General features: G+C 42.3%; 1 protein-coding gene across 5 annotated transcripts in view; it reads left to right on the top strand.

Moving 5' to 3' along the window:
* enah (ENAH actin regulator) overlaps positions 1-22,591 on the top strand; it is a 132,311-nt gene that overhangs the window by 58,648 nt on the left and 51,072 nt on the right. For 3 of the 5 annotated variants that reach the window (XM_085770129.1, XM_085770130.1, XM_085770128.1), the window contains exons 2-3: positions 8,880-9,045; positions 13,347-13,524. In XM_085770129.1, coding sequence (XP_085626255.1) covers positions 8,880-9,045; positions 13,347-13,524 — 344 coding nt within the window. Of the gene's footprint in view, positions 1-8,879; positions 9,046-13,346; positions 13,525-21,879; positions 22,196-22,591 lie in introns of those variants that run through there. The other 2 variants (XM_085770132.1, XM_085770131.1) reach the window with 2 other exon arrangements.

The raw sequence follows: 22,591 nt of genomic DNA, 5'->3' as shown, positions 1-22,591 counted from the left end.
AATTTAGGTATAAGATCAAATAATTTAGCAAAAAACAAACCGGTTTGACGTTGTGTATCAATCAATATTACAACCTAACATGTAAATGAACAACAAACCTCATTATGTTAACCCTTCCATCTGTCAGTGTTTATACACCGGACAACCTCTTTATGATGATCCCATCATGACCAGGCGCTTGGCAACAGTGGTGAGGAAAAGCTTCTCCAAAAGAGGCAGAAACCTCGAGCAGAACCACGCTCAAGCTGGGTGAGCATCGCCAAGACCGGAGAACCTGAAGATAACATAGGCACAACATGCAGGTTCAAGCCCAGGCCCCTCCCCCTGCGACGGAACAGCACTAACCGCTGCACCACTGCACCACACTCCTTACATTGCCAGGAAACCTAATCTGGTTGTAATTACGTTTCATCCAAAACATATTTGCCGCTGCAGTCGAGTTGTATAGAAACATCATTTTTAGGAGACAGGGTTTGTTTTGTCAGTTTGCCTGTGTTGTGGGAAAAAAGAGGAAATAGAAGAAGTGAATAGGAGAATTAAACCATAATAACAACCAGCTGAGTGAGCAGCAGTGATTACACAGGAAGCTAGCAGAGGAAATGTAGCGCTCTGTTCGGGCCAAAAAAACCTAAGAGTCCCATGAAATTACCGTCAGAACTGGAAAATGAATGAACGAGGTAAACAGACAAACACAAACTGTCTGAGCAGATTGTTGTGTAGATTAGGGCGGGCGGTGCTCTCACACTGTGATCACAGGTCGCATCTCTGCATGCCGTCTTCAGCGTGCGATGTAAAGGAAGCTTTATGTAAACACAAACGCAGGAGCTCTCCTTTATTAATTATCCTGATCCAACAATTCATTTTGATATTGAATTATCTGGCAGACTCTAGTGAAAGATTCCCATCATTCCTTGAACCCAGTGTGACTTCTTCAAACTGCTTGTTCCATCTGACCAATCGCCAAAAACACCACAATATTCAGTTAATTATAATGGCAGAGAACGGCAGTAAAACACCAGGTGGTTTTGGGCACAAGCGGTTGAAACGCTGAGTTAATAAGCTTAATTGCTGCTGAGTAATCTGGCTGTTTTAAACGGCCGTTCCAGCTAAGATGTGACCGATCCACTTTAAATGTCATGAAACATTCAGTGTTTTCGCTGCAGTCATCAAGTTGTGGCAGCAGTTGACTCGACACACACACACGCGCGGCTCCGCTCTCCGACCTCACACTGCTTTTTACATAATGATCATTTCGCTGAGCAGCAGATGACCTGTGTGTGTGTGTGTGTGTGGGGGGGGGGGTGTTGTTGGATGGGTATGGTGTTAAAGTATCAGACGCCTCCCTCTAAAATCCATTCACAGCCATAACAAGACTGTTACAGTGGACATTACGTCGGTCTGTTTCCCTCTGTACAGTCTGTACCAACGTCCAGTCACTGACGTGTCTGTAGATTGTTTCGATATTTACTTATCCAAACAATAAGTTAGAAACTTATTTCATTGGTGTGTTTGTGTTTCTCCTGGGTTAAACTCTTTTGAATGGTTGGGTAACACTTTACTTGAATAGGTATTCATAAGATTGACATAAAACTGTCATAACCATGACATAACAGCTGTCATAAACATCAATGAATACTTATGACAGCTGTCGTTAAGTGTCATTCGGTAAGTTATGTCACTTTTGATGCAAAGTTGACATTATTTGAGATGTCCTTGTTATGAGAACTTGACATAATTTTTAAAGTTTGGCAATTAGGTCTGCTATGACAGTTTAAATTGTATTTATGTCAAGTTGTTAGAACAAAAACATCTCAAACAATGTCAGCTTTGCATTAAAAGTGACATAACCGAATGACACTTAACGACAGCTGTCATAAGTATTCATTGATGTTTATGACAGCTGTTATGTCATGGTTATGACAGTGTTATGTCAATCTTATGAATACCTATTCAAGTAAAGTGTTACCAATGGTTGTTTGTGAAGCAAGTAGATTATTATGATCAATAATCAATTAATGATATAAACATTAGAAGAGAACATCAGAGAGAAAGTCAGAGGTTTATACTGAACTATGACACATGTAAAGTCAGGAGGAGCTGCGTCTCTGAAGTGAGAGTGACATCATCCTGTCTCACCTGGGTTTGTCACATTGAGCCAATGAGATTTCAGTTCCTGCTTTTTATTGCCAGTGGTTGTAGAAGGAGTTATGTGTCGGAGCTGTCCGTCCGTCTGCCTCGTCTTCGTGCAGTCAAAATGTCAGGAACATCTGGAGGGAATTTAATTACGTCTGGCACATATATCCACTTGGATTTGACGGCGAGGTAAGGAGAATTGGTTGGAAACACTTTCTGACTTAATTTCTCTTATGACTTTATTTCAGTCGATACTTTCACTGATGTGTTCGTTCATGAGGGAAATACTTCATTACCTCAGGTCACATGGCTCCGCCTAGTTTAATTAATGTCAGTCTGTGAAGCTAGTGGTGAACTGAGCCTCAATCCAGGCAGCTTTTGTAGTTCATCTTTATTTCAGTATAATACAGAAAACTATAAGGGCAGTGTCGATAAATATAGAAATAAATGAATGGTCATTAATTATAATCAAGGTATAGTTCGAATTGATTGTGGTATTGATTTGAAGTATCACTGAGCACCAGCCTAAAGTCTTGAGTTGAGTTGAGTTGAGAGTTGAGATTACTTTATTTATCCCATAGGGCAATTCTGTTTGCCCCACCAAACATGTTTTCAGTCAAACATGTTTCGACAAAATCCTCTTGAAGCCTTTCTCAGAGTCGTCACATGTCTGACACATCTGGACAGATGCGGCTGTAAACTGCAACAAACCCGAGGTGATGATTCTGGTTTGGTTTGTTTCTATTTTTAGTTTCGGTCTTTGTGCTGGTTATGTAACTTTTTGGCCCATCAGCGATGAAATTAGTCACAATTTCCACCCGTAGTAGCTAGTGATGTAAGGAGTGTGTGTCAGGGCTCCTCTCTATCTCTATGGTCAGACGGCTCATTAATCAGCCGGGATATCAGTGACTTCAACAGCTACAGGTCAGGAGAGGCCACATCAGCACCGCTCCTCTTCCACTCATTAGTCGGATTGTTTATTTCTCGTTGCCTCATCTCCTCTTCCTCTTCTTCCTCCCCCGCCTGCACCTCACTCCTCTGTTGCCCTCTGTGCACCCGCACCCAGCTCCCTCACCCATCCCACCTCTCACTCCATCCTGCCAGGTTGTGACATCATGGCAGCAAAAGGCCCTTGAACCATTTCATTCCCCTTTGAAGTCAGAGCTGTTTTTAACTCGGAGCCTCATTAACATTAATGAAGGAGATGGAAATATTCTAATCTCATATCGCATTCTCTGCTACTGCAGATTTTTCCTCTGTGTGTGTGTGTGTGTGTGTGTGTTAAGCTGTTTAATCATCTTGAAACTGAAGGAAAGAGTGTGTTGTGGGTGAACGTGTGGACGGCCACCAGGGGAACTCAAACTCCAGAGGATAAATCTGCAGTTGCCGGCGGTTACATGGAGAAACTGTGGAGTAGCTGAGCTAATTATAAAACTAGAATTTATGATTTAGTTAAAATATAGATTCACGCACGGACTCAGCTGCCTGAGCATGTGATGATTTACAGTGTGTATTCAGCTGACAGAGAAGTCTAAACACTTCAGCACTGGGCTTAAGGTAATAAATAAATATGACTGGCTATAATTAGATATAACAGATGAATGGTTCCCATAAGTAAACATGATGAATAAATTAAAGTTGCAGGAAACCATTATTTTCTCTTAATTAGTTTCTCAATTAATAGTTTTCTCTATAAAACAAGCAACTCATATTAATGTAATATTAAATAACATTATGTTTATAGTCAAATCAAATAGACATGTTTAAAACACTTTGATGATGATGATGATAGTTTGGTGTCTGATCTCACTTTTTGTCCACTATTTTCAGTCCATGTTGGTTTTAATCATGTCTCTCCAAACCCGTTCTTTTCACTTTGAGTCGATGAAAACTCTTGACATTTGAGTATTTTTGCTTCAGTCATCAGATTAATTGATAAAAATATCGAGCCACTCAGCCTGTAGACCAGCCTCAGGAATGTAATATGATACTGGCTGAATCCTGAGTAAAGAAAATCTTTTAAGTGTATTTCCAGACCATGTCCAAAACATGAAGCTACTAACAGGCAGCAGCTCAGCAATGAGGGCTACAAGCATCTCAGGTCAAATTCTTTAAATCACTGCATCACGTCAAGAAATAGATTAGATTAGATCCGATTAGATCAACTTTATTGCCCCAAAGGAAATTAGTTCTGGGCTAAAAGTGGAGAACACAGCTGCACAAACAGTTTGACAGCACAGCACAACAAACGACCAAAACTGACACAACATTTAAGAATAATGAAATAATAAATAAAATATTTTTTCAAGGTGTAACCATTTGGCTTGGTATGTGTTGCACATAGACCCTCCTAAAAGGGTCTTTAAAAAAAAAAAAAAAAGTATACAGAATAAACTAACAATGGACAGACTGGAATGGATCCTTTTTTGAAGAAGTACCATACTCTTGCATGGTCTCATAATGAATAATATATATATATAGCCTGACTGACATCCCCCCACTCCATATTTCTTATTTCTTTTATCTATCTTGATTTAAAGCAGACCTAAGCGGAATATTTGTGTTAATATAAGTCTTAAATAGTTATATCTTCTGACGGCAATCACTTGCATACTGTAGAGTGTTTGGTCCGAAACACGGGTCTGTCAGTCACTCTGCTCTGCTGTAAGCCGAGGATAAAACTTTCCTTATATCCTACAAGCTGTATCCAATGAGGAGAGAGAACGGCATAAAGGGGCGGTCCTCTATGTGTGTGCAGCCAAGGGATGCGCGTGAATGTGGTGACGTAGGGACGAGGGCAGGGACTGCTACTGTAACTCCATCGGCTGATAAGAAGTTAGCCAAAACGACCGGATCGCTTACATCTGCTTTAACTTCAGCTGACTCCTCATTATGATGCTCAGCTGAAACTCCAGAAACATTATATACAGTGATATAATTACAAAGAATTAAAATACAAAATACAAAGACATAATATTATACAAAATGTTATATAGATATTGTTGCTGCTTAGAGCCTTTATCATAAACGAATCATTTAATCATTTGCCTGTAGAATGATGTAAAACTCCTCAGCCCAGCAGCACGCCATGAATTCATAACAGGCTCCTGTGTGTGTCTCCACTGTGTGTCTCCACTCACACACACAGCCAGTTGGGTGTTGAGATGCTGCTGCTGAGGTGTTAACTCCCACTGCACCTCACTGATGAAAGTCAGTCAAACAACGATAGATTCGCTGGTAATCTGAAGTTCATCAGCTGCTGCTGAGTGTGAACACAGTTCAGCCTCTGTTGTCAAAATGAGGCACATTAACAGAAGTGTGAAAGTGTGTGTGAAAGCCTGATGCGAGAGGAGATGTGGATATGTGTGTGTGTGTGTGTGTGATTCCTTAAGTTTGCCACACACTTGTAAGTACAAGCAGGCTGCACACACAAGAGATAAATGTTTCAGAGCCGTTTCAAGACGACTCTGTTTTTCTTCTCTTCTTATGGAAATGATTTCAACTCTAGTGTGACACACAAGCAGCTTTGACACGTGCAGTAGACGGTTTCCTCTGGTGTGTGTGTGTGCGCACGTGTACATCACACTTGGTATTCAGCGTGTGAGTATTTTGCTCCTCGGTGTTTACCCTCCATTCTCATGCATTTCCATCCTTGAAACAGATACAAGGTGTGAGTCTCAGTCCTCCTCTCCTCACTCCTCCACTCCTTTGGATCTTTTCTCTCCTTTTTTTCCCACTCTTTCTTTTAATCTCCACTGGCAGTTTACTCCATTTATACCATCTCTGCTTGTGGACCCCTTCTATATATATCTCACCTAGAGCTGCAACAATTAATCCATTAATCAAGCAACAATCGATTATTAAATTAATCGTCAACTATTTTGATAATCTAATAATCGGTTTGAGTAGTTTTTTAAGAAAAGAAAAGTCCAAATTCTCTGATTTAAAGCCCCAGTATGTAGGAATTCCCCCCATCTAGCGGTGCATGTAACAGGATAAACAAGTGTCTATGTAAACAAGTGTTAAAACAATACAGGCGTGACAATATGTTGTCATGGTGATGTCGTATTGTTTACCTGAACCACGTTTTACCTTGGTACCTTGTCTTTCTCTCGTGGAGTAAAATGACATCCGACGGCCGTCTGCCTGACTGCACCTGAATGCAACATCAGTGCCTCCGTCCTTCCTCACACTACACAGTGGTGACAGTTTTAACAGGCGCTACCTGGAAAACTTGTGTTTCCGTGGTTACCTACGGTCACGCTGCCACTGAACCTAAAAAATGGCGATGCAAAATGGCAGCCTCGGTTCAGTGCGTCGTCCACTTGTATATTTGTAACGACTTGTAACAACTCATACGAGAAAGCTTTCATTTGTATGCGGGTGTCATTCGACTTCAGTGAAATACGTATTTATGAAAGCAATATTTGATTTTTGCTAAAGCCAAATAAGTTACACACTGGGGCTTTAAGCTTCTTAAATTGAAATGTGAATATTTCTGGTTTCTTTGTTCCTTTACGGCAGTAAATTGAGTCTCTCTTTGGTTTGTGGACAAAACAAGACGTTTGAGGATGTCGTCGTGTGGTTTGAGAAACACTGAGAAACATTTTTTAAAACATTTTATTGAATTGAATTGAAATCTTTATTGTCCACTGCCGTGGAAATTCATCTTTGGCCTCATACAAGATAAAAACAGACATAGTAGTCATTCACAGTAGGATACACAAGAACACACAAGACACAGGACACACAAGAGCTTCCCGCACCTTTCCCGTCTGTTAAGAAGCATAAAAAGATCATAAAAAAACCAAACAACTATTCGATTAATCGTTTAAATAATCGATAATGAAAATAATCGTTGCAGAGTTGCAGCTCTAATCTCACCATGATGTGATGTTGGAGCCTACAGTATTTACACCCTATTATTCTTTTTGATTGTCACCGATAAAGCACATAAACATAATTTCTGAATGACATACCTTCACATGAACAGCATAACAACACACAAAATAGATAGAAGCAAACACCACACAACAATAGAATAGAATACAATTGTTGGCCCACAACAAACACACTGCAAGAAAGATTCTCTGTCCAGCTGCTATGTGGGGTGAGCAGGCATCCAGTTTAGACACTTCACAGTGCTGCTCCTGGAGTCCTGACTTTTAGGAGGAGGTTTTCTTCTCCTGTCTCCTGTCTCACCCTGATGATGTCATTGGGGTGATCAGATTGGACCAACATAGGTCATGGATTTTAATAGATGTGGACTGCTAACAGGCAGTGACGGTCTAAAAATGATGCAGTTGTCATGATAGGAAATATACAATAACTGCTTCTCTCTTTATTGTTGTAGTGTCCCTTTAAACACACGGCACATGGCCGCTCCCTGTGCTAGTTGCTCAACTCTGTGTGAGATTATTTCGATATTTACTTATCCAAGCAAGTTAGAGTTAGAAACTTGTTTCATTGGTGTGTTTCTCATGGGTTAAACTCTTCTGAATGAATTCTCCTGTGCGCTGCTACAAATGACTGAAGTGATGCTGATGTGGCACATGGTTCCCCTCTGCTTGTCTCAGCTTCACTCTGCTTTGTTTTTCCTGTAAACAGGATTATTAGTGATGTTTGATGCAGGACTGTGGCAGCGTGTGAGGATTTTATTGATTTATCTGTGCTGCACTTTGGGTTTCTGGGAAGATGTTCAGACTGATAAACACACACACACACACACACAGCACTGATGACATTTAGTCTAAACACGAAGGGTAATACGACTGTGATGAGTTTAGTTTAGCTGACACCACGGTGCTGTGTTTAATAACAGAGGTTAACTCTGTGTTTAAACCATGTCAGACACTGATTATCAGAGAAGAGGCAAATACATTTAAATCAGACACACCAGAATATGTTGCAGTAGTGCTGTTGATTCTCTGCACCGGGGTCAAACTGTCCTGAAAAGATGATGCTGTGTTGTGTTAGTTAAAGCCTGAGATCTGATGATGCAGACTGTGCTCTCACTGTCAACACTGTTGCATCAGCATCAGATCTATAACCACAGGTCACAGCATCCTTCAGACTACAATGACTAAACAACATGTTTAAATTAAAGCAGAAGTAAGCGATCCGGTCGTTTTCGCTAATGCTGCGTTCCATGCCGGCTTTTGAAATCGTAAATTACAGCTTCAAGTCACAACTTACGACTTTGTAGCGTTTCAGGCAACCCACTCGTGTTTTTCCGACCTGTTTTACCGGTGAAAGTCACTATAACGGCCACTCGTAACTTCCGACCCGTGAACTCGTACCAGATCAAACTGATACAACTTCACAGGTCGGAAAAACAGGAGTTACGAGTTTCCTTGAACGCACCATAACAGTCCTCGTCCCTACAGTACGTCGCCACATTCACGGCGTCCCTTGGCTGCACACACAGCCCTGCATGCCGTTCTCTCTCCTCATTGGATAAAAACTGTAGGATACGATAAATGTTTTCTCCTCGACTCAGAGCAGAGCAGAGGGACTGACAGACCCGTGTTTCGGTCCAAACACTCTATGTAAGTGATTGCTGTCGGAAGATATAACTATTTAAGACTTATATTAACACAATCACTTACTTCTGCTTTAAAATCTGAGGCTGTTTCGAGCTCACACTGCTGGCTTCACATGAGTTGCATCTGTAAACCGTCGCACACTTCTATGCCTTGTGTCAATGTGATGTATCATGATCTTCTCTCTGTGTCTGGTGTCCACAGTGAACAGAGCATCTGCCAGGCGCGAGCCGCTGTCATGGTGTATGACGATGCCAATAAGAAGTGGGTCCCGGCCGGTGGTTCCACCGGCTTCAGCAGAGTCCACATCTACCACCACACAGGCAACAACGCCTTCCGCGTGGTGGGGCGCAAGATCCAGGATCATCAGGTCAGTGGTCAGATCAGTGCTGTTCTTTCAATGCATAAAGTCAGATTTACGTATATAGGAAACATACACAGCTACTGTACAACTACTGGACTTGATCACAGGAGAGGAAACAAGTCACAGGGGAGCAGCAAGATCTGTAAGCAGTAACCCAAAACAGTGAATACACATTATAATTTACTGACTTTAAATTGATACTCTGTCAATCAGCTTTAAAGCTCCATAGTGTTTTATTTGAAGTGTTAAATCATGAAACGATTTATTTGTGTTGAGAAGAGGAAAAAAAAGTGTGTAGTGTAGTTTTACATCTCCTCTCTCAAGCTTCTCTCTGCAGCTCTTGTAACAACAGGTCAGTGAGCCAGAGGAGGCTCTGAGCTTCTCTTCTGGTTGGATGACTGTTTACTGGGTGATCAAATTAAAATTTTATAGATTTGAGGTAAACACTTACAGAGTTTAAATTTGGATGGTGGGTCCAGGTGGGTGGGATTTGGGGCATGGCTGTGAGCGGTGACTGATTTGTGACATCACAAAGTCATAGAAGTCCTAATAGCTGGTTTTAATTCTTAGTTTCTGAATACAGACTGTGACTTTGATAGTTTCACAGCATTAACACAGAAGCCAGACCTCCTTTAAAATGAAGAAAAAAAAACAACCTGTGAAAATCTACCTTTATAATATATAGGCTGTTTAACAGCTCTTTAGTTACTGACCTGTGTTCTGTAATTGATTTACTGGTTTAATGGTCAGTCGCAAATCCCACAATAGAAACTAAAACTGCTGTCAAAATTATTGACAGGTCTTTTTTAAACCAAGAAATGCACAGTCTCAACATCCTTAACATCTTATTCTTGTTATGTAACGTAGCAAAGAGTTCATGGCCTCATTCCAGTGACCACCCATGTAGCAGACTGAACGTGGACGTGTTGAGTGTGACAGGTTTGGCAGCAGCATGTTCAGCACAGCAACCACAAAGTGGGCTTTAGGTTTATAGAGACTATTAGATCAGAGTCTGTTACCAAATATGGCGAATAAAAATACGTGAACATATGACTGCATGGCCAGAGAATCCTGTGGTAACAGCATGTAATGGCTGCAGCACATGCTACAGTACTAGCCACTTGGCAGCCTTTTCCAAACATGCATCAGATATGACAGTGTGGGCTGAGCGCTCTCAGGGTTGACAAAAGCCTTTGAATTATTGATATGAAATCTAATATTCACAGTTTAAAAGAATATAAAGTTAACCCTGTCGGTAAGTATGAGGGGCTACTTTATTTGGGGTCAGTGAGTTTATAAAATGCTCCAAGTCTTTGTCTAGTCTAGTGTAACTTTTGCATTTTCTTTTCAGCTGATTAGATGTTTTTAAAAATGAATGTGTTTTGTCACCAATTGCTCATTTAACCACACACACACACACAGTGTATCCGCCTAAGCAGACTTAGGACTGGTGAAAAGATCAGGCCTTTTCTCGAAAATTGCATATCCATAATAAAATGAGTATATCTCTGCAACCACAAGGTCTATTTGAATACTTTTGGTGTCATAGTAAAGGGAAAAAAATGAGGAATTGCTGAAATGTGTAAATTTCAGTATATCTGTTACTGGTGAAGAGTAAATGAAGATGACACACAGAAAAAAATTAATAAAATTAATATTCGCCTAAAAAAAAAATCATATTTTTGATGAGTGCCCTTTAGAATAATGCTGATGAACCTCAAACTCTCTATAAAATCATTGTACAACATGTGAACATTGTCTCTGCAGTGGTTGATTCTGATTAATTGAAGCAGGACAAAATGATTGAGATTTTACTACAAAATATCCAGGCGAACTTTCCAAAATGTCCATTTTTGGCACAGCTTGGAACCACCTGCTACTATAAACTATTGTTTAATCTTTATTTTCACACAATTTGGATAAACTAACTGAAAATAAATCTACTGGAACCGATTGGAAATAACTAAAATAGTGGATTCAGTCTCTCTGCGTACTGCTGCACTCTCAGAGCAGCTTCTGGGTGGGTTTGGCTTCCAGCCTCTATCTCTGCAGCGCAGTGGTCGATTCGAGTGAGGGGCGGCTCATTTTAACCAATAGAGAGAGAGGAATGACGCTAGACCCAGGTCGATGTGATTGGCCGCACTGGCAGCCATGTGACAGCCATGAACCAGTCAGATCAGCAGATCCACGTGCAGGCCAACGTGGGGTTGTATGCGCGCGCACCAGGCTTCCGTGTAGGGTCCTACATCCATGGTAGGGTCCTAGCGCCGTCGGGTTTCGGCCCGGCTAGTTCAGATGTACACACTAGGCAGAGTTCAACTGGAAATATTGTGGATTTACCCATAACACAACCTTTTCACGGCAAAACAGCAAAGGTAAGAGCAAATGTACGACCATGTTTTGGCCACGCAGCGTCTGTTTTTGCTCGACTTTGCTGGTTGTTGTCTTCTCCCTCTGCCGTGCTGCTGCTAGCTGCTGCTGCTAGCTGCTGTTGCTGGGGGAAGCCCCGATGTTCACGTTCAGATGAGAGGTCGCTGATGTGTTTTGCTTTATGTACAGTAGTATACGAGCCAGAAATGTGGCGACTGGGTCCACACAGAGGTGCTTTATGAAGTTTGATGTCTAGTTGTTTGTTTGAGTAGTGTTTGGGCTGTGTTTGGGTCATATAAACATGGTTTTTACACGTTGTAGCCCAGCTTCTGCTGTTTAATTTGACGTATAATATGACCATATTCTTTCATAATCAGTGCAGTGGGGGCTTTGTTATTGTTATGCATGTCTTCAAGTCACCCATATGGGGGACTCTGGTTAACACAGTCTTTTCAGGTAGAATCATTATGAATCATTCTTAATGGATATAATTGAAGTCATGACTTATGCAAAAGGTCTGTTGCCTGGACACAGAGCTTGTCACTTCATCTCAGTCCCAACTCTTGAGTTGAGTTAAAAGTAAAAGCCGATTTATACTTCTGCGTCAAGGCGACGGCAAACCCCTATGCGCACCTGCAAAATATTGTAACACGTCCAGGTGATACAGACCACAAGGGCTGTGATTGGTTTGCTATGCATATCGTTATGGGGGTGAATTGCACAGCAATGCTTTCCCTCAACGCAGAGCTTTGAAAGTTTGCACAATGGCGTCGAGGCACCGGCTTGGTTACGGAGCGTAGCTCTGAGCAGCTCACGGCTCTGCTCCACCGTTCAAAAAATTGCTTGCACTGACAATTAAAGGTAACGAACCTATTGCTATGACTATAGGGATTATGGCAATGGGCCAATTTGCCAAAATGTTGAACTATCCCTTTAAGCGTACATTGCTCCTTCTAATGATATGATTTGCATGACTCATGTGAAACTTAGATCATGTTAAAGTGTGATCACCCGTGATATAAGATCAACAGCTGTGACCTCTTTTCTTGACCCCTCAGCTCCTCTAAATCATGTGGATGTCAGCACATCCCAGTCACCACTAAGCACACACACAACAAGCTTATATATGAACACACACACACACATTCAGTCAGACAGAGGCTGTAGGCAGGGGGCTTTCCTCCATCCTCCGGACTAAACACCGTGAAGGATGTAGAGGTGTAGATCTGGTTCTTGGGTTCACCAGTTTGTGAGATTCACTCCATCTCAAGAGGTCACTAATGGCTGAATTATTGTGGTTTCTGTGGTTGTGTATTCCTTGTCTGTCTGTTCAGGTACACGCTTGATGTGATGTGATGTTTGTGATTATTGTTTGTGTTTATTTGATGGGCTTTTAAAGCTTAATGTTCTGTACTGTATCACAAAGTGCCTCTCAGAGAACATTAAAGTTGTCTACGTCTCTGTCACGGAGGAGCAGCTCGGGGCGTTTCTCACTGGCTTTATGCCCAGGGCAGTAAAAAGTCCTGAAGTGAGCGGTGGAGGCACCTTAAACACAGTCTGAGTGGATCATAAAGATCATAAAGTCACTTTTACGAGCAGCTAACAATGATCTTTACCACATTATCAGTTACGGTTTGTGTTGAAGTACACTGAGGATCATCTTTGTGTTTTCTTCAGCTCCTGAGAATGGGGCCACACTGATACCTTTACACCCTGTTGCCATTTCTGTTCTTGTGCTACAAAGACATAAATCTCTGCTCAGCTTGGCAACGTGGCGTCACACACTTTCCCATACCCTTCCCAAAACATTTAAGCTCCTATAAACTCCGCAGCACACCCTGCAGTGAGGTTGTGTTAATAATGCATTAGCTACCAGTTATCAGCCAATCTAAAGGACATTTCCTCTCTCTCTGTGTCCCTGTTGTGGTCGTCACCAGGTGGTGATAAACTGTGCAATTCCCAAGGGTCTGAAGTACAATCAGGCCACGCAGACCTTCCACCAGTGGCGTGACTCCAGACAGGTCTACGGCCTCAACTTTGGCAGCAAGGAGGACGCCAATGTATTCGCCAGTGCCATGATGCACGCCCTGGAGGTGCTCAACTCCCAGGACTCCGGTAAGACACTCTCAGACTGTATGAGTTTTCCTGCAGCACCTGAAGGCAGCGCCGGACTGTGGGCAATCTGGTCATGTGACTTGTCTTGTTGGTCTTGTTTATTAAAGGGATACTTCACCCAAAATTTATAATTCACCAACCCTTCCTTGGCATGATGCTGAGTAGAAAATTGGTGAATTATCCCTTTAAGAGCTCCCTTAAAGGGATAGTTCACCCAAAATTCAAATTTCACTCATTATCTACTCACCCTCATGTCGACTAAGAGCTGTGAGAATTTTCAGAGTCCTCCGTGCCTTCTCTGAGTTACGGGGGGGTCTGCGCAGCAGTATTTGTCCATATAATGGTTGTGAATGGATACCACTTTTCTTTGTCCAAAAATACACACCAAAAACCATCCAAATACCTCCATACTGCTCGTCTGTAATGTCCCTCTTGTATTGAAGCCCCACAGGAAGAGCAGTGAACTGAGACACTGGGAGCTTCCGCCACAAACAAGCTTAAAATATAGACTTATTTAATTTTTTTCGGAACAATTTCTCATGTCTGGCTTCAATACAAGAGGGACATTACAGACGAGCAGTATGGAGGTATTTGGATGTTTTTTGGTGTGTCTTTTTGGACGAAGAAAAGTGAGCCCCATTCACAACCATTATATGGACAAATACTGCTGCGCGGACCCCCCCCCCCCCCGTAACTCAGAGAAGGCACGGAGGACTCTGAAAATTCTCCCAGCTCTTAGTCGACATGAGGGTGAGTAGATATTGAGAAATTTTAAAATTTGAATTTTGGGTGAACTATCCCTTTAAATTAGCTTATGGCTCTATAGATCTTGAGAGCTCTCCTCTTTATAAACACATAACAACGGCCAAAGTTCTTGTCAAGCAACAATCGCCACCACCCACTCCCACCAAGAAACCACATTCAACATCAGGGAAACCTTCAAACAAAGCCCAGATATACAAAGATATGTCCACATCTTCTCCAATGAGGCAAATGAAAATCAAACAGTCAGCAGCAGGACAACAAAACTATTTTCCTGCTATAACAGCAACAGACTCATGGCAAGAAAATGCACTCATTTGCTTTTTATTACATCAGTTGCATCTGCAGACATCAGCATCTACTGTAGATCCCACTTCAGCAGCGCTGGAGCAAGTGAAGCCCAACCCAGATTTAAGTGCCTCATCATTTTTGCATCAGGGGGTGTAACCAATTACCATCTATATGTCTGGCAAAATACCTAGAACACCCTGATATGCTGCAGAAGAGCAGAGCTGTACCAGGACAGCACAAGGCCGTGGCTTTTACATCAAAGACTCAGGATTTACATGTATTTAATAACTGAGCATTACCGTGAAGCTGTTGTTGCAGAATGGACCTGTAATAGCGCAGGAACAGATTGACTTCTGGGTAAGAAACATTGAGGGACAGGAGGCTTTAGTGCACACGATGGAAGAAAAAAAAGAAAACTTCAGGAGGAAAACGTCTGTCAACAAAAACAATGTTTGGGAGCGAACAAGAGTTACTAATGGGCTCAAGCAGAAACAATGATTAGAGTTAATTCGCCACCCAGAGAGAGGGCCGCGGTTACTCCTCCAATTCAACGGCCTTGACTTCTCTTAATCAAAACTTCCATTTGGAGCTGACAGTCTGAAGGCGCAGCAGGCAGCTAATGATAGACGGCTCCTGGTAACAGTGTCGTCTAATAGGATGATGTATTTTTAGCATCGGGGGAGCATGATCGGTACTTAAATCCGGCAATTATAAGTCATTATTCTAAAACCTGTAATTGAGCAAAGGTCTAAAGCATAAAAGGGAACAACTACTGTATGTGATGAGAGGCTGATTCACTATTCAGGTCACACAAACACACACACATACACACACACAAACACACACACACGTGAATGTTCAAGCCCAGTCTAGTTGTGCCACAAAATATATTACCAGGCTGTTCTGTCAGTGGTTCACCATGACCTTGGTCACACACTCATTACGTAGCTCAGTCCTCTCTGGCTGTATGCATCTACATTAACCCGCCTGCTGGGAGGGCTGAGGCGGGGGGGGGGGCACACTAGTCAACACTAATCTTCACCTACCACATTTTGAGGCTGAACTTGCAGCTGGTTCCCTCCATTTTCCTGCTTTTTTTTCCCTATTATCCTTTCTGGATTTTAATCCAAACAAAGACACAGCAGAGGTTTTAATTGCAGCCTGTTTTGTATGTGCGTGATTCCAGATGCTGCTGCTGCTGCTGCTGCTGCTGCTGCGTATGACCCACTGTGACCTCACCTCCTCCTCTCTGCTATGCTCTCCTCTCTCTCTCTCTATTGGGCCGTCTCCTCCTCCTCTCTCTAAACCAAGACTCTCACCGCACTCTAATCCCATCCACTAATTAACCTCAGGATGATGCGTTTCATTATACTAATGGTCCTGAGGTGTGTGTGTGTGTATGTGTGTGTGTGAGGATGAGAGTGGGGGAAAATCAAACAGACAGACAGAGTTGAGCAACAGAAGCTCAAATGAATTTGACATGATGAAAGTAGAATGTCTCTCAGTGCAGGGTTTTTAATAATTGTGCTGTCATGCAATGATGCAGTGACATGTGCTCGTCAGTCTGTCTCATTGCTGATGGCACCAGCAGAATGTCACTAAACCTTGTTCACAAAAGGTCATTGCACTTATTGTTCAGCTAAAAAAAAAAAAAAAGAATATACATGAATCATGTTCAATGTGCTTCTGTAAACGCAGCACAAAGAAGTCACATTATTTGAGATAAGGCTGATTGTTTTATATATAGATATTAAATATCACAGTATATGCATAATCTGCAATATTTTTTCTTTACAATTTTACAACAAAGTTTTATTTTTTGAGCATTTAAATCTATTTATTATATTCTAATTAATTCTATTTATTAATCTATTTATTTTCCATACACTGTTCCCTGCTTCAGAATCTGACACTGTCAGATTCTGTGTCCCTGATTTGTACCTTAACAGGAGGCATCACTTATACCTGAAAGATAGAATGCAATTATCTCCACATGTTATAATATTGTATGTTGTGATATTTGGTCTTGACTCTATGGAGATACAGATAACTAAAGTTTTTGTATTGGTTCAGTTTCATGGATTTCATGAGTGTTATAAGCCTTAAGACATAAGACAGTGTTGTAAGACATAAGACAGCTCTTCTCAATATTGGTACTAACAGACATTGGAGTGTTTGTGGTGGCCCTGTGCACAGCAACACATACTGCAGCTCTGCACGTGACACACTGATTATACTGTATGTCTACCTCCTACAGCCCCCTATGTCAAATACCCCAAACTGTCCCTTTAAAGTTAACAAACCTGAGGGCAGAAGTTAGTGAGAGCTCCCTCCTCAGAGACTGCACATTGTTGTAACACCACAACAGCAGGCATCTCTTTCTGGTGTAGTTCTTGGTTCAGTATTTACAACAATAATAATCCAATCTGTTTGTGCCTGACCTGGATCTACTACATATGAGAGACAGTATGTACAGTACACAGGCTCCACTCTGCAGAGTAAGAGGGACCGGCCTTGGAAGAAGAGTCTCGCTAGTGAAGGCTCCGGCTTCAGACGCATTCCTCCGCTCCCTCATTGTCTCTCTTAATTTTCTCCGTCTTTGTTCCCTCGTCTCTCCTCGCCACCATTTCCATATTTTACCTCACTTGATCTCTCCCAGCTCCTTCTGTCTGTCACCGTCTTACTCTTCCTCGCCTCGCTCCCTCCCTTTCTTTCCCTCTCACAGAAGGGTTTCCCCTTTCACCCCACTGTTTTGCTAATATATTTGTGTCCTGACAGCTGCTCTCCATGGCGCCTGTTCCAGTCCAAGTCCCCCCCCCCATCACTCACTCAGTGGGTGTTAAAACCTTACCACATGAGAGAGCTTCTTTTAGACCTCCGTGTGTTGTCGTGTGGTCGTATGAGCTGTGTGAACGATGGAGAGGAAGCTTTTAATGATCATTTTAGCTCTGATGTGCTGCATTTGGCTCAATGCCACTATCACTCTGTATGAATGTACATGGGAGCTGTCATCTGACTTGTTTTGTGACTCTCAGACCATCGCATGGACGTGAAGTGCTGATTGTATGACAAAAAGAAATTATTTTTTTTCTTTTGTATTGTGTAGAGACAAACAATATTAAGACACATGTGGTGATGACAAGAATAAAAGACAAACAAAATAAAATAAAACAAAACAATACAATACGATACAGATTAACAGATTTGATGAACATATACTGTAGTAGGATGGAAGTTAAAGACAATACCATGCTGTGAAGAATCAGGGACAAGCAGTGCTACAGTGCTACTACTACTAACAAAGATAATAATAAGAATAAGAATAAGAATAAGAATAAGAATAGTAACAAAAAAAACAATAATATTGATTGACATAGCGAGTAATAGAAATAATAGTGTGATGAGATGTTTCATGTGTGAGTGAGGAGAAAACAAGCAAGAAAACCGGCTCTCCAAAGTTTGGTCTAATCAGTGACCCAATCCAGGCCCTGATCACTGCTCAGTAATCAATACAGACATAAATCAGAGCTCGTTCAGACCCCGGCCGGTCAGTACAGACAAATGGAACAAGACAAACTTTCAAGTGAGGATAATTTATGCAGCTTCTTTTACATTTAGAGTAGTTTTCATTTTACAGGCCTGATCCTGTTCTTTGCTCTCGGCGATTTCTCTTTCTCTCATCCCGGACCTGAGAGCTGAAGTTTAAACATTTATTAGACTTGAAAAGAGAAGAAGGCTGCTGTTAGGGAGGGTGGAAATAGTGCAGAAAATAGAGTAATAAAAAAAGGGAAATCCTCAAGGCACCGCATATGGTTCCATCTGATCCATGGAGCGAACAAATCCTCCAAATTAAAAGAGAAACCCTCGTTTATCTGCGCCCTCTAGAATAATACAGAAGTGTCTTCTGATCTGACACCAGTGGCGAAAACCCTGAGTATGAGAGCTGATGCCTTTAAACTCCTCTCCTCTACTCTCTCTCTCTCTCTAACCCTCTGTTGAAAACAACCTTTCAACTTGTATCTGGCGGCCTTTGGGTTTACTTGTTTTCATTAGTTTGCTGTGTATAATCCAGGAGGACGGAGTGAAGACGGTGATGGCCTTAGATCTGGGTAGAGACTTTTTAGGTCCCACCCACAAAGTCACCTTGTGATTGGTTAATTCACCTGCCACTGTCTGAACGAAAACATTTCATTCATTCATATGAAATTTGAATTTGAGGAGATGAAATATAACAATTTAAGAAGCTGATATGTTTGGCCCTCTCTGACCCCGACCTCACAGTCTGACACCTCTGTCAGCAGAGCAGCATCATTTCTCTCATCCATTTTTTTTGTATCTTAGACGAGGATACATTGAGTAACACTTGGTTAAAGTTAAAGAGCTTTTACAGTCATGCTCCAGAAATAACAATGTGTGTGCGAGTGTAAACATACAGTATACTGGTGTGGGTCACTTTCTAAATCCACCACTGTTGATGACAGTCTACGGTTCAGTGGCTGCTCAGGGACAGTGGTTTGATCCCCAGCTCCTTGACACTGAACCCCAGATGGCTCCTGATGCTTTGAATGTTTGTATGAATATGTGTGTGTGTGTGTGTGTGTGTGTGTGTGGTGTGTGTGTGTGTGTGTGTGTGTGTGTGTGTGTGTGTGTGTGTGTGTGTGTTAGTGAGAGTGGGAGGGTGTAAAGTGCTTTAAGGAGTCAAGTGTGATATTAATGCAGTCCATTTACCACCTACCAGTGAATCATACCTATGACCTTTGCCCTCAGTGACCTGTTAGTCTCTATGTGATCTTGCTCCACGGTGCTGGATCTAGTGAAGAAGTGGCCCACTGTACAAATGCACAAATAAGGAGAACCACATGTTGGGTCATTGTGTAGATAAAACTGATTTTCTCCGTAATGTCTCTTCTAATCTGAAACAGCTTTGATGTCCGTCTTTGAAGATCAGTCTGACCCAGATAGAATGATTATTTCAACTAATCAAAGGCTTTCTGAATAAAATGCTGTTTTCTGAGGTTTCCACATCGGCATGTTGACCGTGACGGGCACTAAAGTCATGAAACCAGTCGGATCTCAAGGTCAGTGGTTAAGGTCAGGGTTTGGTCGTGATCCGTGGCCAAACTGTAGTCTGCATTTGAGGCTTTCAGTGGAAATCTGTAAATTGATGTATCTAGCAATAATCTGCATGTGAGGCATTTAGAGGAATTTGTAATATTTACCAATAGTCAGAATTTCAGTTGTGTTCATGTGAAATCTGTAAATTGATGTGTCTACCAATAGTCAGTATATGAGGTGTTGAGGAAACATCTGTGACACACACAGAGACACACATGCAGAGTGTGTAGGACCACCGCTGCACACCAGTGTCCTCATCTGGTTTTACATCACTGAAACCAGCTGGATCCTCTCTTCATTGCTATGTGCCGAGTCAGAAGGCGAGCAGCCTGGTTCTCTGATCAAGGCAAAGTGACGTCGCTCCAAAGCCGTGAGCTCACACACACACACACACACACACACACACACACGACAAGTGGAGATTCAGCCACACACACTTTGTTTATCTACGTTCCTCTTTTCTCCTAAAAAGGCTAAAGCGTAGCCGGGTGGAAGGCCGGGATTAGGAGAGGGAGGAATGGGTCACCAGTGGCCGGGCGTCTGTCTGTGTTGTGGTCTGGACGGTAATCCGCTCCTGTCAGGGCAGGGCAGGGAGAGACAGAGAGAGAGAGAGAGAGAGAGAGGAAGAAGTGAATTACAGAGAGTCACAGTCATAGAGGTGGAATGAGCTGTAGAAAGTGGAGCGGAGGTGGAGAGAGTGGAGAGGTGATCTGAAACATGATAGATTTGTATTTGATAAAAACAACAAAACAAACTATAGCCTTGTTGAATGAAAGATTAGAAACACAGTCCTGGTCCTGGTCCTGGTCCTGGTCCTGGTCCTGGTCCTGGTCCTGGTCCTGGTCCTGGTCCTGCTCTAACCTGTATCATTGTTCTGGACGTGTGTACGTGTGAGCAGCTTTTTAAAAACACTTTGTGTTGAAAGGATTGCAGGAAGAATGTGACCAGCAGCTTGTTTGTCTATGTGACATCGACCAGTTGACCTCTCCAATAACTACTGCCGCCTCTTACAAAGTGGTTTCTGCTGTATGTAAAATGTAAATTCCACTGGAAATAACTACTCATGAGACATCTAAAAATAAAATACTAAAAATGCCAACAGTCCAAATTTTTCTTTATATTCAAAGCATTTTAAAGGGATAGTTCAACATTTTGGTAAATTGGCCCCTTCCCATAATCCCTATAGTCATAGCAGTAGGTTCGTTGCCTTTAATTGCCGGTGCAAGCTATTTTTAGAACGCTGGAGCAGAGCCGTGAGCTGCTCAGAGCTATGCTACGGAGGCTCATGGGATTTCTTGGTTTCCCTCATCAAACTCATCAAATACACAATCCAGCAACTCCAAAACGCTCTGGTGGACAAGTTGTGACCTGAACATTCACCACGCTATGAGATAATAACGGAACGTTACGAAACTGAGTTGTTTTCAAGGTAAATACAGAGCCTGCTTGCTGAAAAACTGTCCCTGAACGCAACGCGCATCAGCGGTTTTGCATGAATTTCCCTCTAAAACAACTCCGTCTCGTAACGTTCCGTTATTATCTCATAGCGTGGTGAATGTGCAGCTCACAACTTGTCCACCACTCCTATAACAGTTGCCTGTTTTGTTTTTTTGTGAAGCACATTGTGACTTTGCTCCTGTGTGTGACTTAGTACAAGCACAATATTTCTCCTTTTTGAAGTAGGCTATAGTACTGTAGAAGTAGAAGGAAGTTGAACTAGCACCTAAGCACTGAAGTCAAACACTGTACTTGAGCTGATCTATTTGCTTATTTTCCAACAAACAGACGTCAACAGAGCTGATAATTTATGATAATATGAATCCTTGGCGGGCTCCTGCCAGGGGAGTTTGTCTGTTTGTCTGGACGTCCAGACTTAGACTTGTCTCCATGGAGACATGTGAAAAGTTGCTAACTGAGCACCATGGTAAACCTCTGTGGAGAGGAGGGGGCTGAAACCTGAGAGAGAGAGAGACGCTACAGTAGGTGCAGAAAGGTAAAGCCCATAGAAACAGTCTGCATTCCCCCACCAGAATGAGTTTGTTTTTTCAGGTCATGAGGGCGAAGACACGGTGTCAACATTTAGGGGTAAGACGGCTCCCCTGACCGTGCACCGCATCAGTCTGGCATGTGTTTACGCTTTCGGATTGTGGACTGCGTGCCAAATGTAGGCTGGCACAGTGGCAGACTACACGCGGCAGCACAGCTGGACAGCAGCAGAGACAACTGAGACTCGGAGAGTGAAAGAAGAAGGAGTAGTTGTGAGAGAAAAGCTTATAAAGACAGGAAGGAATTTCAACAAATAATAGAGGGGAAAAAGTAAGGATAAGTCAAAAAGAGATAAAATAGAGGTCCACCATCTTTGTTGTATATTTTCTGAGTGTCGAGCCGTGGAGCCCTGAGGGCCCCGTCACAGTGGGATCCACAGACATGCCTGCTGCAGCCAGAGTTCAACGCTTCTCGCAGGACAAACAGAGAATCAGCCGTGCTCAAATCATCCTCAGGAGTGAGTAGTCAACCTGACAGCGCTGCAGGAGGGTGGACGCTTGTGTGTGTGTGTGTGCATTGACACTCTGACATGTATGTGTTTCCTTAAGGCGAGGCTTTGCACAGGGGATCTGCTTTAGTCTTTGATGGTGAGTGACAGGACAAAGTGAGATGCAGGTGTGTTTGAAACAACCATCACTTGAGCTGAAGGAAAGTTACTGAAGTGTATTAAACAGGAAATGCAGAATATTCTCTGCTTCTTGCTGTGTAAATGCAATCTGCTGCTTAAATTTCAGACAAAATTAGCAAATTGAAGACAACATCATATAAACTGTGCATTTACTCTCAACACAACTCTCCCAAGTCCCAATAGTATCAACAATGATCAAAAAATACCTTTACTGATGCTCAGTTC

This window comes from Trachurus japonicus, chromosome 24 (genome assembly GCF_045865225.1).
Source record: "Trachurus japonicus isolate A0001 chromosome 24, Traja_1.0".
NCBI classification, from domain to species: domain Eukaryota; kingdom Metazoa; phylum Chordata; class Actinopteri; order Carangiformes; family Carangidae; genus Trachurus; species Trachurus japonicus.
Note: the sequence above shows the minus strand (reverse complement) of the source record. Positions and strands in the feature narration are given on the sequence as shown.